The sequence below is a fragment of the Carcharhinus amblyrhynchos genome, chromosome 6 (assembly GCF_965287045.1).
Source record: "Carcharhinus amblyrhynchos chromosome 6, sCarAmb.v2.hapA, whole genome shotgun sequence".
Classification (NCBI taxonomy): domain Eukaryota; kingdom Metazoa; phylum Chordata; class Chondrichthyes; order Carcharhiniformes; family Carcharhinidae; genus Carcharhinus; species Carcharhinus amblyrhynchos.
Window position 1 is genome coordinate 59,136,633 of NC_137329.1, and position 14,660 is coordinate 59,151,292.

The following is a 14,660-nucleotide window of genomic DNA, read 5'->3' on the forward strand; positions in this document are numbered from 1 at the left end:
CTGTCCCAGGCTTACTAATTATGTTTAAATTCTATTTAAAATGTATTTAAATATTGAAATTAGCTTCGTGCCCGTAATCACATCTGATATCTGGATCCGGTAAGATTGCGAGCTGAGAAATAGGCCGTGAACCTGATTTTTCGCCCCTCACCCAATTTTATCAACTGGCCCCGCCGATTAACTGGTGGGACGTGAAGATAAGGAGACCTGGGAGTAAAAAACATGTGGTGTCTCAAATGGTTGCCCCATCTGTCTACTTTCATCTTATGCCCTTCATAAAAAGTAAAAATTGATTCCTAGAATCTTGTTATTAAGAAAAAAAATGTGAATCGAAGAAAATCTCAGATTGAGGTTTGAGCAATCTGAGAACCCAATGGTTGTACAATCACTGGGGGATATAAAGTGAATGGTGAATTAGGAGTTAGCTTGATTCAAAAGTTAAAACATTTTCATCAATCAGAATGCCACCTACAATAGTAAGAGATAATGTTGGAGGTTCCAGTAAACTTTTAATGGAACGAATATTTAACATACTGAATACATTCTTTGTATATTATGAATTTGGTATTGCCCATTGTGATTCAGAAGTTTGAGAAAAGCAGGATCGTTATGAAAGAATGTTACTAAGCATTAAAATATATATCGAACAGAATTCATTAGGTAATCCTGTCCCTTCACAGTCGTTAATGTGACTACATTTAGAGTATTGTGTATTGATTTGATTGTCACTGTATAAAAAGGACATTGCTGTTTTTGAATGATTGAGGGAAGGAGAGATTGGATTCAAGGGGCCTTTTGGCTGAGATCAAGCATCTGATCAAACCCAAGATGGGATGCGATGTCTTATCTTGTCAGCTTGGATCTTGCTTGTCTCTCTCATGGGGAGCATGAATTGGAATTTGAATCTGGTTTTCAGAACAAACAAGGAATGGGTTCAGGTTTGCATGGTGCCTTCTGAGCATTGGCTTTGTAACTTTAAGCATGGGGTGAATTTTTTTTTAAAGAAGTAATTATGTGAAAAGATCAACGTAAGATCAAGCCTGAGATCAGATGCCCATTTTTGTCAGCTTGCATTTAGTTTGTCCCTTTTGTGGAAATTATGAATTGGATTCAATTTGAATGTTTATTGATTTTTAGAGCCAGCAATGAGAGGGATTAGTGGTTTGCCCTGTCCACTTTGAGCAATAGCTTTGGAACTCTTAGAAAGACATAACCTTTTTTTAAAAAAATAATGCAAATTGGGTATAATGACTGAGTTTAGTATAGGGTTTCATGGTAAGTTCTAGAAAATTTGGAATTTAAGGTGTCCTTTGTACTATGTATAGTTTTGCGCATCAAATCACATATATGCATTTCTCCTTTCCCACTCTTCTCTTTCTTATAAACTGTTCCTCTGAAATACCTTCCACTTCTGAAGAAGGGCTGTACCTGAAAAATCAATTGCAGGATTTTATGGGGTGCATGATACCCGTGCCCCAGCTAAAATGTCAGTAGAGAGCCTGGTCATGGGAAGAACAACTGCTCAGCTCTCATTTAGAAGGCTGGAGTTGGGATTTCTGCTCTCCCACCCATCCAAGGGACAAGAAATTCCACCTCTGAGATCTGCCAATCAAATAACCAGCAGCTCTGTAGTCTCAGTGGTACTAGGTGAGAGCAGTGGGCACAGGTAGTATGTATTGGATTAGACCCAATTAAGTCACTGTCAATTGTCTTCAATAGGCCTAAGGTTGGGCAGGCCATCCAGTGCCCCCCACACCCCTATAAAATGTGAGAAGATCGGGGTGGATATGAAGTTGCCAGATAGGTTCACACAGCATACTACCAGTGCCACAGCACACCCCCCTCCCTTTTTGATGAAAGTACTTAAAATTATGTGTATTAAGCCAAAGTGGATAGAAGCAGACTATTTCCAATGATTGAAGCATTCAGAACAACTGGACATAGAGACTAGATTAAATGTAAGGGAGTATGAAGGAAACCAGGAGAAACCTTTTTGCACAGCGATTAGCACTGTTGCCTCACAACGTCAAGGACCTGGGTTCGATTCCAGTCTTGGGTGACTGTCTGCATGAAGTTTGCACATCCTCCCCGTGTCTGCATGAGTATCCTTCAGTTTCCTCCCACAGTACAAAGACCTACATGTTAGATGAATTAGCCATGGTAAATGTGCGGAGTTATAGGGATAAGGCGGGGGGTTGTGCCTGGTTGAGATACTCTTGGTGGAGAGTTGGTACAGACCCGATGGGCCGAATGGCCTCCTTCTGCACTGCAGGAATTCTATGCACAGCATTATCAAGATGTGGAATTTGTAATGAAAGTAGACACCATGGCCCTGGATTTTTGTGTTAATGTTCAGGAAAAGATGATTTGCACATTTTTGCAGTGCCCAGACCCATGCGTGGCCTTGCCCGATAATTGAGTTTTTTCACAGTCTGGACTCACAGTGCAGTCTGTGAGCCCCAATAGGGGCTGGGAAAAGTATGGGTGAGCAGGCAGGATGGTTAACAGGTCTGATTTCATTCCCCACCACAGTCATCCAGCTCTCAAAATCATCACTTAAACTAAATGTTATCACTTACCCACTCCATATGCCACCCCATGCCCTTTCCAATCCCCATGTCTCCTTCATGCCACTTCCAGGTCGCCTGTGCCATCCATGCCATTTTTTTTGCCCATGTCACTTCCATGACCCCCATATATCTTCCATAGTCACCCTGTATATACAGTTCATAGCAGCCATGCAATAGCAATAAGAATTCTTTTTAATGCAGGTGTAACAAAATTAAACCTGTAACACTATAAAACCTCTACATTGAAGAAAAAAGATTATATTTTAGAAGGCCGCAAAAGGCTGAGTATTTTATGAGCTTGTATAATTGTCAGTCATTTGTTGAACAGCTGTGTCAACAGAGTATTGGTTTTTGGAACTTAGCCAAGCATTCATAATTGCTACATCTTTCACCACATTATTGCAGCCCCATGAGTCTGAAATTGAAAGCTTGACAGCGTATCAATGGAGGAGAACAGTTGCTCAAATTTGTTTTCTACTTTTCAAGCAGGGAATGTGTTTTCATAATCACTGCTGCCTGCAATTTTGCCAAAGTTGACAGGGAGGGTTTGCAGTACATTTTTGTGTTCACTTTAAATGTATTATTGCCATTTGTTCAATGGAGAAAGTACTGCAATGCATTGTAACACTTCCACAATAATGGTCAATGTTGTAGTCAACTTATGTTGCAAAACAGAGCCTGAAAAGCTTTGAATCCAACTTTCTAACCAAAGTTTGGCCAACTAATAAGAACAACCAAAGAACAAAGAAAATTACAGCACAGGAACAGGCCCTTCAGCCAGCCTAGCCTGCACTGACCATGCTGTCCGACTTAACTAAAACCCCCTACCCTTCCGGGGACCATATCCTCTATTCCCATCCTATAATGTACTTGTCAAGACTTAAAAGTCACCACTGTATCCACTTCCACTACCCACCCTGGCAATGAGTTCCAGGCACCCTGTCTCGTACATCATCTTAAGCCTATGCCCCCTAGTAATTGACTCTTCCACCCTCGGAAAAATCTTCTGATTATCCACTCTGTCCATGCCTCTCATGATCTTGTAGACTTCTATCAGGTCACCCCTCAACCTCCGTCGCTCCAGTGAGAACAAATCAAATTTCTCCAACCTCTCCTCATAACTAATGCCCTCCATACCAGGAAAAATCCTGGTAAATCTTCTCCGTACCCTCTCCAAAGCCTCCACATCCTTCTGATAGTGTGGCGACCAGAATTGAACACTGTATTCCAAGTGCGGCCTAACTAAGGTTCTATAAAGCTGTAACATGACTTGCAAGTTTTAAACTCAATACCCTGGCCGATGAAGGAAAACATGCCATATGCTTTCTTGACTGTCTTCTCCACCTGTATTTCAGTGACTTGTACACCTGTACATCCCAATCCCTTTGCCTCTCTCACTTCACTGAATTGCTGTCACTTCAAAGGTTTCTTTGCATTGGTGAATTATCTTACCAGGCTCTTTACGTAAAGGGGCTCGACATAAACATGAATTGTAATTATTATCCTCTGATCTCCATTTCTTCTATCTACAGGTGTGATATTTGGCGCAGTGTTTGGAGGATTGCTCCGATATGCATCTCCCATCCATCCCGATATTGTCATGCTCATATCGTTTCCAGGCGATATCCTCATGAGGATGTTGAAGATGTTGATTCTCCCTTTGATCATCTCCAGTTTAATCACAGGTGAGCAGCATCTGCCACACATTTGGTATCTGTACAAGTGCTCATCCCTGGAAAAGATCGCCCAGCACCGTCAACCACAAGTTTTGGGTGAAAAATAGCAAGAATCACTTTCATAAATGCCAATCTTTGAAAGTGGCAGGATAGGTTGAGAAGTTAAAAAATATAGGATTCTTGACGTTAGAAGGAGAGTCATAAAATACAAAACAAAGAAGCTATGCTAAATCTTTATAAATTACTCTTTAGACATTAGCTAGAATGTTGTATTCAGTTCTAGGTGTTATACTTCAGGATGGATATCCAGTTCTTGGGGAGGGTGTAGGTGAAATTTTACTAATCAGGTGGCAGGAAGGAGAGACCCCAGTTACTTGAAGTGACTTCAAAAGCTGGGTTTGTTTTTCTTAGAACAGTCAAGATTTATAGGAGATTTAATCAAGGTGTCCAAAATTGGGTTCAGTTTTGATAACAAATAAGGAGAAATTGTTTCTAGTGGCAGAACAGTCAGTAATCAGAGGACACAGGCTGACGGTACAGTCAGTACTTTGCTAATTATGAGCAGCGGAAGAGAGGAGTGTTTCATCGAATCTGCCGGTCATTGGGATGCACAGCCTACATCCCAAGCATCACACTGACATTGAAATTCATCTACCACATTATTCATTTATGTGATAGGCAGACTGTCTTTTCACCTTGACACCAGCACCCAAACCAGTCCATGCTTGCAAAATTATCAGCCAGGCTCACAGTGTGTGACTCACATACTAGAAACAACATATTCACGTACAGGGTCTCCTCCCTTGCAGGGGATATAACATGTCCACGCATTGTACCCTTTGTAACTAGAAAAAAGCTTGGAAGATAACCATTGTCAGGTTCGTTCTTTAATGAACCAATCAGCATGGTTCTTATGTGGTAGAAATTATTGTTCCTTTTACGGTTGATATTCTTGCATCTTTTCTGACATAAAACTTCAATAGCATACCTGTTTTTAAAATATAATTAAATATAGCACACTTAAAGCTTAAATCCCCCGGCTACCATATTGTCCCTAAAGGAAGGAATAAAATTACATTTATGCAGCGTATTCTGAAATTTAGGACATTCCTCAGTGCTTTACAACCAATGAATTACTTTTAAAATGCCACATTTATCTTAATGTAGGAAAAACAGCAGCTCACTGCAAATTCCTCAAACAACAAAGTGATAACAATCAGACCATTTGTTTTGTGATTTGGATGAAAGACACTAAGTCTTGGTTTGGACACTAAGGAGAGCGACCGGCTCCTCTTCAAACAGTGCCATGGAATCTGTTATGTTCACCTGAGGGATCTCAGTTAAATGTTTCATTCAAATGATGGCACTTCCCATACACCTGCACTGGCATGCCACTCTAGATTCTGTGCTGAAGTCTCTGAAGAAAGGCCTATTGCTGGGCCACACCTCATACTTTGAATAACTTGTGTGAAGAATTTGAATGCATTTGATCACAGTACAGTAGGATGGAGTAGAGAAATTGGATCGGATAAAAATAGGTAAGGAAAATATATTTGAAAGGCTGGCTTTGTTCAAAAGAGAACAGTCACTTGGTCCAGATAAACATGCATTTTATTGCAAAAGCAAGATACTACAGATGCAGGAAGTCTGAAATAAAAACAGAGATTACTGGAAATACTCAGCAGATCTGTGGAAAGACTAACATGGTTAAGGTTTCAGGTTGATGACCTTTAAAAGAACTGGAAAAAAATGGAGATGTAACAGCTTTTAAGCAGGTACAGAGACAAGGAAAAGGGGGGAGTGGGAAAAAGAATGAAGTAACAGGCCTGTGACAAGATGGAAAGGCAAGAGAGCTTAAATGGAAAAAGGGATGACTGTGCAAGATGATAGTAATGGGAGGCAATTAAGCATAGCCCACAAAACAAAATAGGCACCACTTTCCATTGCTTATACAATTTGATAGGCTACATTTTCCCCATTCAATTATGGGACAAGGGTAAAAGATAGGCCTTAGAATTTGAATTCTCTATTCTGCTTTCACTTTGACCACTCTGTCCTCAGTCTCCTATACTGTTCCAATGAAGCTCAACTGAAACTTGAGGAAAAGCACTTCATTGTTTAAAGTTTATTTATTAGTGTCACAAGTAGGCTTACGTTAACACTGCAATGAAGTTATTATGAAAATCTTCAAGATGCCACACCCAGCACCTGCTCAGGTACATTGAGGGAGAATTTGGCATGGCCAATGCACCGAACCAGCATGTCTTTGGACCGTGGGAGGAACTGGAGCACCCAGAGGAAACCCATGCAGACATGTGGAGAACGTGCAAACTCCACACAGACAGTGACCCAAGCTGGGAATTGAACCCAGGTCACTGGCATTGTGAGGCAGCAGTGTTAACCACTATGCCACATTGCTCCATTAGATATTTAGACCGCAGTTTTCTGGACTCAACACTGAGTTCAATTTCAATCATTCCCACACTTCCACTTTCTTTTGGACATCACTTGGTAATGATTTTGCTTTTTCCATTTCACCATCTGACACATTTTTGTTTTTATCCTTGTCCCATTATTATCCCTATTTAACTTGCACCATCATCCCTCTTGTCATTTGATGTCTCCATCCTATCAACTGTCCTTTTAGAGTCCACCCTTTCCCTCCCTCTCTACTTGTTTAATACCTGTAATATCGCCAACATTTTCCTGTTTGGATCATTGTTGTGGGGTTTTTGATGTGGCCAGGTACCTTCAGAAATTTGAGACAATGCAAGACTCACAAAGCCAGTGTCTTAGTTTAAAGACATAAACTTTATTTTGACTAGCAGCTGCTAGGAGAAATCATCAAAGGGCCAGGACAACTCCCAAGATGGAATAGCTAGGTCTCTCCAATGAGTTCTCTTGTATACAATTCAAAACAGATCAATTATAGATTTTCTTATCAATTACTCCTGCCATTCATTAGCTTTAAATCAATTATCTTCAATATATATAAATCAACAATAATACCTGTCATATACTTTAGCCAATTGCATCTTACCCTCTGCCATAATGGTACTTCGTTAGTCCTTAGGATTCAGACGCTAACTCCTGTCTTGGCTAACTCCACTTCCTCTGTTTCCTAGTAACTTCAGATGCTTGCCACAAAGTTCAAATGAACATTCCCATAAATTTCCCCTATATATCACTGCCAAACCAGATTAATGTGGATGTGCCAGTGTTGGACTGGGGTAAACACAGTAAAAAGTCTGACAACACCAGGTTTAAGTCCAACCGATTTATTTGATAGTACATTCACTAGCTTTCGGGTTAGCCCCTTCGTCAGGTGAATTCTGAGGCCAGAACTCTCCATTCACCTGACGAAGGGGCTAACCCGAAAGCTAGTGAGTGTACTATCAAATAAATCGGTTGGACTGAAACCTGGTGTTGTCAGACTTTTTACTATGTTTAAACCAGATTAACACATGACTCCATGTCTGGGCATGCATCCATTTTATCTGGACAGTGAATAAATCCTATTCATAAAGTCTGATTAAGTTTCTGAATGTTCTTGCATTAAAAACACTGTTGCATATTCCCAAAGCTTTAATATTCCTTTAGAATATGGCTCCGTCCTAATTCCCTTTACTTTGATGCTTTGCAGCAATTTGTCTTTGGCTAAAGTGAACAATAATTCTTATAAATGCATTTAAAATATCAGCATAATTGTTTTCAAATCATGATTATTGTTTAAATCTCTTACTGCATTTCATATGTGTACGGAAACTGCTTTTTTGTTAGCTTCTAAGTCTGTTTTAAAATCATTTAACTCAATGCTGGTAGTTCTGTCAGTATCTTGATGTTTTAAAAAATCTTTACTAACCGATTAGGATTTTTCCCTTCCAACCTCCAACATTAACTCTCTTTCTCTCTGCACAGACGCTGCTAGAGCTGCTGAGCATTTTCAGTTTTAATTTGGGATGCATAAGTTTTTGAGGGAGTAACGATGAAGGTGGGAGAACCAATTTTCCGATGGTCCTTGCACATGTGAGCAGTGACAAAGGACTGGAAAATTGCAAATGTTATACTAGGGTTCAGCAAAAGGAAGATGGGTAAATCCAGCATCTGCAGGCCAGTCAATCTAAAGCTGGTGGTGGGGAAAGGGTCAATAAAGTGTAAAGAGTTCTTGTGTATATCTAAGGCTAAGGTAGACAGATTTTTGATCAGTAAGGGAATCATGGATTTTGAAGAAAGGGCAAGAAAGTGGATGTGAGGAATGCCGAATTGGAAATGATCCTATTAGGCGGTGGAGCAGGCTTGAGGGCCCGAATGGCCTACTCCTGTTCCTATTTCTTATGGTTTTACAAGGATCAGTAACCAGTGAATACAGATTTCAGGGTAACTATCAAAAGTCCTCTTGAGGATTTTCTAATTTTGTTATCTCTGGTTTGGCTGATGTTCCCAGATACTTGAAATTGGTATTTGGGAATTTTGCCCAGTATAAACAAACATCTCTACAGTTTTAACTGTGTCAAAATTATGTTTTTTGACATTGATAAGGCCTGTCTGGACTCGATGCCAAGGCCAGTGGACGTCTGGGAACCAGAGCCATGGTATACTACATGTCTACTACCATCATCGCTGCAGTGCTTGGTGTGATCCTGGTGCTCGCGATTCATCCGGGGAATCCAGCACTGAAGAAGCAGCTGGGAGAAGGGAAGAAGAATGATGAAGTATCAAGCCTGGATGCCTTTCTGGATCTCGTCCGAAATCTCTTCCCTGAAAATTTGGTGCAAGCTTGTTTTCAACAGGTAACAAAATGGGTGATGTATTTGAATCGGAGCACAGCTACTATCACTGATGCACCTACATGTAACAGGCCGGTAAGGGTGGTTGGAGGGGTAGGTGTGCCAAGGAGCTGCTCAGTGTTCTTTGGAGATGGGAACCTGGGTAGTGGGAAAATGAAGGCAGGGGGCACCTGGTGAGGGAAGAGGCAAATAAATAATATCAGAGCAAGGAAAGGAGAAGCTGAGGGATGGAGAATAGAAAACCACTTGATTTTATTTTTGATGCTGATGTTCTGGGATGATGTAGAAATTAAAAGGACCTTCTAGGCACTTTCTCCTTTCCCCACCTTTAACAATTCCTCTCAGCAAGCACAGAGCACCAACCATGGGTCAAGCAGCATGATTTCCACACCCATGTGCCCCAGAATCCCCACTTTCAGTTAAACTGGGGGAAAACTATACTTCATGCTGGGAAATGAGTTATCTGCAAAAACAATACCTGGAGATGACCTGGTAGAAAGCCTTTCCACACTTCCCCACTCTGTAATCTAAAGAAGTTGGTATTCTAGATATGTCCAGATAATATAATATTAAGTTAATTAACACAACTGTGCAGACAGTTAAACTGCAATGACTCAGTGTTTGCTGTCCAGATAATAACTGTCCAGATAAAATATTAAGCCAATTAACACAAACAGCAGTAGCAGAATGGTACCAGAGATACTATTATGAGGTAAAGTTGCATAAACTTGGTTTTGTATTTTTTGAGGATAGAAGATTGAGGGGTGATTTGTTCGAGCTCTGAAAAATTATGAAGGGATTTGAAAGGGTGGATATAGAGCAACTATTTTTTCTGGGGAGTTTAGAACAACATATTCCTTTGAAATATAAGGGAAGTACAAAATCTCTTTGTTACACAAAGGGGAATAAGAATCCGAAAACCTCTCCCCGGAAGGTCCTGTTTTCTGAATCAATTGGAGCTTTCAGTCTAAGCTTTTTGTTGCACAGCATTGTCAAGGATTATGGAGCTAAGAAAGTTAAATGGAATTGAGGTACAAATCAGCCACTACCTGATTGAATGGCAGCACTAGCTCCAAGAGGCTGGGATGGTTTATTCCTGTTCCAATGATCTGAAGGAGAATATGTCATGGTGCAGTGCAACTCTAGCAGTCAAAATGGTTGGTTGTCTGAGGAATCAAAGGTGCTAGCCAGACATTGGTCTTCTGCCACCACTTATATCAACATTCTGTAGCTTTGTAAATCCAATAGGATTGCTGAATAGACACCTGGCCCCTGAATATTAATCCTGGCAGTTATATGATCTGGAATACAATCATTTGCTTCACCACCTAACTGTTCTACTCATCCAACAGATACAAACGGTTACCAAGAAAGTGGAGAATCCACCTGAAGATAAAAGCATTTCCAACAATCTCACTGGGCTCGTGCTGGAAGTAGTGAATGAAACACTGGCAGAGTCAGAGGGATCCAGTTTCACTGTGACAAAAACGTTGCAGTTCAAGGATGGAATGAATGTGTTGGGTAGGATCATCCTTCTCTGTTCACCCTTCTCTGTTATAGCTGAGGAAAAATATATTTGTCTTTTCCTGCAGTTGTGTAGAGTCCAGGCCTCTGTGTGCTTTCCTCCGTTTCTCCTCCTTAGTATCATTCTGGTTTGTCCTGCAAACATTGAGTCATGCATCTCCTGGAAAGGGACTAAGAGGCAGCAGTATACTTACACCTCTTTTTAGCCTTGCGCACTCATATATCTGAGGAAAAAACTTCTGTTAGAAATATTAATACACATACATGTATCTGAGGGTGACTGACAGATACATGGAAGTAATATCCTGAGAGGACAGAGTCACAGTGACAAACATAGCAATACCTTCCTGAGTGGGAAAGGGAGAATGTGAGACATAAATAAGTATCTTTGTCTATGGGAAGGCTGGAAAGACATTGATTTTCTCAACTGCAGTACAATTTAATGTGGTTCTCCATTTTTGCTGCAGTTTACGCCGCGTTCTCTGGAATATGTAAGATTTTGTGGCTTCATTTTATGATCACATCTGTCTTGCCCTGATGCTGGAGTATTGTAGAACAGTGCCATGTAAGGGTTCCCTGAGCAGCAGCTAGCAAGCCTGCCCTCTGCAACAAGAATCAAGAGAAGTGTGACCATTAGCTCTTTCTCTTCTATCAGTACAATTATAGGTGCATTTTCTCTTTAAGAGTCAGTGTACATCATGTTGCTGCAGGTAGAACACAAGAACTAGGAGAAGGGGTGAACCATATGGTGCCTTGAGCCAGGACCACCATTGAATATGGTCATGGTGGATCTCAACTCCATTTTCCTGCTTGATTCCCAAATCCCTTGATACCCATAAAAATAGTAAGTGGCTTGGATTTTCCAGATCTTGCCACAGGTGGGATCTTCTAGTTCCACTGAAGGTGACCTCATGCGCACTCCCCAACAATGCTTACTGGCAATACTGCTAGGTTACCCAATGTTAATGGCCATGGAGTTTGGAAGGACTGGAAAATCCTGCTGGCAGCCAATGATGAACTACTTCTGCCTCTGAAAAACCCACTGTGTGGTAGTGGGGTGGATGAAGTTCTCAGCATTCACAATCTTCTGAAATAGAGAATTCTAAAGATTCACATTCTCCTAAATGAAGAAACTTTTCTTCATTTTGATCTTTTTGTCCTGAGCTAATGCTCCCTTAATGATGGACTCTCCATTCAAGAGAAACAGCTTCTCACTGTCTACCCTGTTATGTTTCTCACTACCTGATATGTTTCAATAAGATCATCCCTTATTCTTCCAAACTCCAAAGAGATCCATTCTACTCTACCTCTCTCTCCGTTGGACAACTCTCTCATCCCAGGAATCAATTGCATGAACTCTCATTCCACCCCCTTTGAGGCAAGTATATCCTTTCTTAGGCATGGGGACTTAAACTGTGCTCAGTACTTCAATTGCTCTTTAGTGATTCAGGATGCTTAGGGTTTGAGGGATTAGCGGGGTAAATATGTGGGGTTACGGGAATAGAGCCTGGGTCGGATTGTTGTTAATGCAGACTTGATGGGCCTATTGGTTTCCTTCTGCATTGTAGGGATTCTATGAGTCTCCCACTAGGGAGTCCTCTGATAAAGGCCATCCAGTTTTAATTTTCACTAATTTCAATGGGTGGTATCTGCATGAATAGTTTTATATAGTGAGTAATTTGTATATCAGGGAGTTTGCATATGGAGTGGTTAATATAATGGTCAGTTTATAAATTGAGAGGTTTAAGAAAGAGTGATTTATATAATTGGCTAATTAATACAGATTTTATTTAAGAAGCCCTTTACATAACAGCTTGTATAATACGGTGGTTCATTTATAATGTGCTGAAACCTCAATCCCAGTTTTAGTCTGGAGCTGCAGTTTAAATATCTAACTCAGTTGTCTAGATATTTGGTTGGGTTATTTATTTGCAGCCAGTTATGCTTTTTTGGGGATGGCAATTTTCCCTAGTCTCAGCGTACTTGTGCTTTATCCCTTGCAGGTCTGATTGGATTTTTCATTGCCTTTGGTATCGCTATGGGAAAAATGGGGGAGAAGGCAAAGATGATGGTAGATTTCTTCAACATCCTCAATGAGATTGTTATGAAGCTGGTGATAATGATTATGTGGTAAGAGCTGCAGCATCACTCATTGTTCAACAGTCATTCAATCTGTAAGATAAAAGCAAAATACTGTGGTGCTGGAACCTGAAACAAAAACAGACACTACTGGAAAATCTCAGCAGGCTTGATAGCATCTGTGGAGAGAGAATAGAGCCAATGTTTTGAGTTTGGATGGTCTTTCATCGGAACCCCCAACTTTCCCAGCTCTGATGATCATCTGAAGATCATCCAGACTCAAAATATTGACTCTATTCATTCTCCACAGATGCTGTCAGGCCTGCTGAGACTTTCCAACATTTCCTGTTTTTGATTCAATCTATAATCTCCATGACTCTCTGCAGGATGCCCTCCCCCACAATGTCAGAAGACCATCAAAATCTGCCTAATCTGAAACCTTTTGATCCAATTATAGCTGATCATTCACTTTTAAAGATGACCATTTCAACGAACTTTCATCTCATGGAACTTTCCTTCCAGCTAGGAGGGTTTACTCAGCCAGTACAAAGGGGGCTTTGAATCACTGGCTATTAGTTGATAGCTTTGATTGAAATCATAAATGCATTTCTTAAAGACATGGGCCAAACCGGGGAGATGATGGCCTGATGGCATTGCTAGACTATTAACCCAGAAACTCAGCTAATGTTCTGGGGACCCGGGTTTGAATCCCACCACAGCAGATGATGGAACCTGGATTCAATAAAATAAAAGCAAAATATTGCAGTTGCTGGAATTGGAAACAGAAACAGAAAATGTTGAAAAATTTCAGCATCTGTGGAAATAGGGCTGGATTATCCTTTGTCAGAACTAAAAGCAAAGAAAATCAGGAGAGATTTATATGATGAGGGTGGGCAGGATACTGTAATTGAACAAAGGGAATGTCAATGAGTATGAAGAAGGCTGAGAAAGGTACTAAAAGTATCCATTAAGTGATCCGAATGTATGAATGGCAGAACAGGTGGTTAAGGCAGTTGCCCTGAAAAATGGGGGAGGGGAGCTGGAGGTAGATTGGGAATGGAGAAGTGGAAAGATGGAAGTGAGAAAGAAGGATGTTAAAAATGGATGAAAGAGATGAAAAGATGAACCAAAATGAAACAAAATAAATGAAGTGTAGTGAAAGTGGAGGAGAATTCATGCTGTGATGAACTCAGTATTCAGTCCAAAAGGCTGTAAAATGCCCAATGAGGTGCTGTTTCTCCAGTTTTCGTTGGGGTTCACTAGAACATTGTAAAATGCCAAGGACGGACATGTGGACAGGAGAGCAGGGTGCTGTGTTGAATTGACAAGTGACAGGAAGGCCCCGTTGCAGTCCATCTGGCCAGAAAGTTCCAGCCTTTATGAGTTAAATTAATGAAATTATAAATTAAAATAATCGTTGCTAACTGGGAGATCAGGTAGGTCAGTGAACACCTGCATGAATAAGGCTTGGTGTGAGTTAAGGTACAAGGAGCTAAGTTTTCAATGACCACAAGTTTATGAAAATTTCAACCGGAAGAATGTTGTCCAGGGGTAACAAAGGTATGGATGAGAGTCTCAGCAGCTTGTAGAAAAGACAGTGGTGGAGTAAGTTAGGACAGGTCATAAGGAAAAGAGAAGGAAGGATGACATTTGTGGAATTGCTAAGAGCTGTCTTAGCAATGTATTGGAGTGATTCAAACATGGAATTACAGGAAAGATGAGTAGTGTACCTTCTGGGCCTGAAGGTTCGCATTCAAGTCCCTCTCTAGACTTGAATGCCACAGAAAGTGTATTCATTATACAGCCAGACAGTTTGATTAACCTGTAAATCTTTCCTGTATGTCTAATGGCTGGGAGAAAGAGTAAAGAGGTTCCCATTCAGCCAAGCAGATGTCAATGGCAAACCACTTCAACATATTGCCAGTGTAATAGATTTAGTTTCTGGCATCAATACATACATGCAATTAGTTCAACAAATTGAACTAAGTGAAGTGTCAACAAAACCCAATGAACAATTCCGGAGA

General features: G+C 40.6%; 1 protein-coding gene across 4 annotated transcripts in view; it reads left to right on the forward strand.

Annotated features, from left to right (window-relative positions):
• Positions 1-14,660, forward strand: part of LOC145343954 (excitatory amino acid transporter 2-like) — a 181,092-nt gene that overhangs the window by 97,843 nt on the left and 68,589 nt on the right. For all 4 annotated transcript variants that reach the window (XM_080190531.1, XM_080190528.1, XM_080190529.1 and 1 more), the window contains 4 exons: positions 4,103-4,255; positions 8,786-9,036; positions 10,386-10,554; positions 12,561-12,687. In XM_080190531.1, coding sequence (XP_080046657.1) covers positions 4,103-4,255; positions 8,786-9,036; positions 10,386-10,554; positions 12,561-12,687 — 700 coding nt within the window. The remainder of the gene's footprint in view (positions 1-4,102; positions 4,256-8,785; positions 9,037-10,385; positions 10,555-12,560; positions 12,688-14,660) is intronic.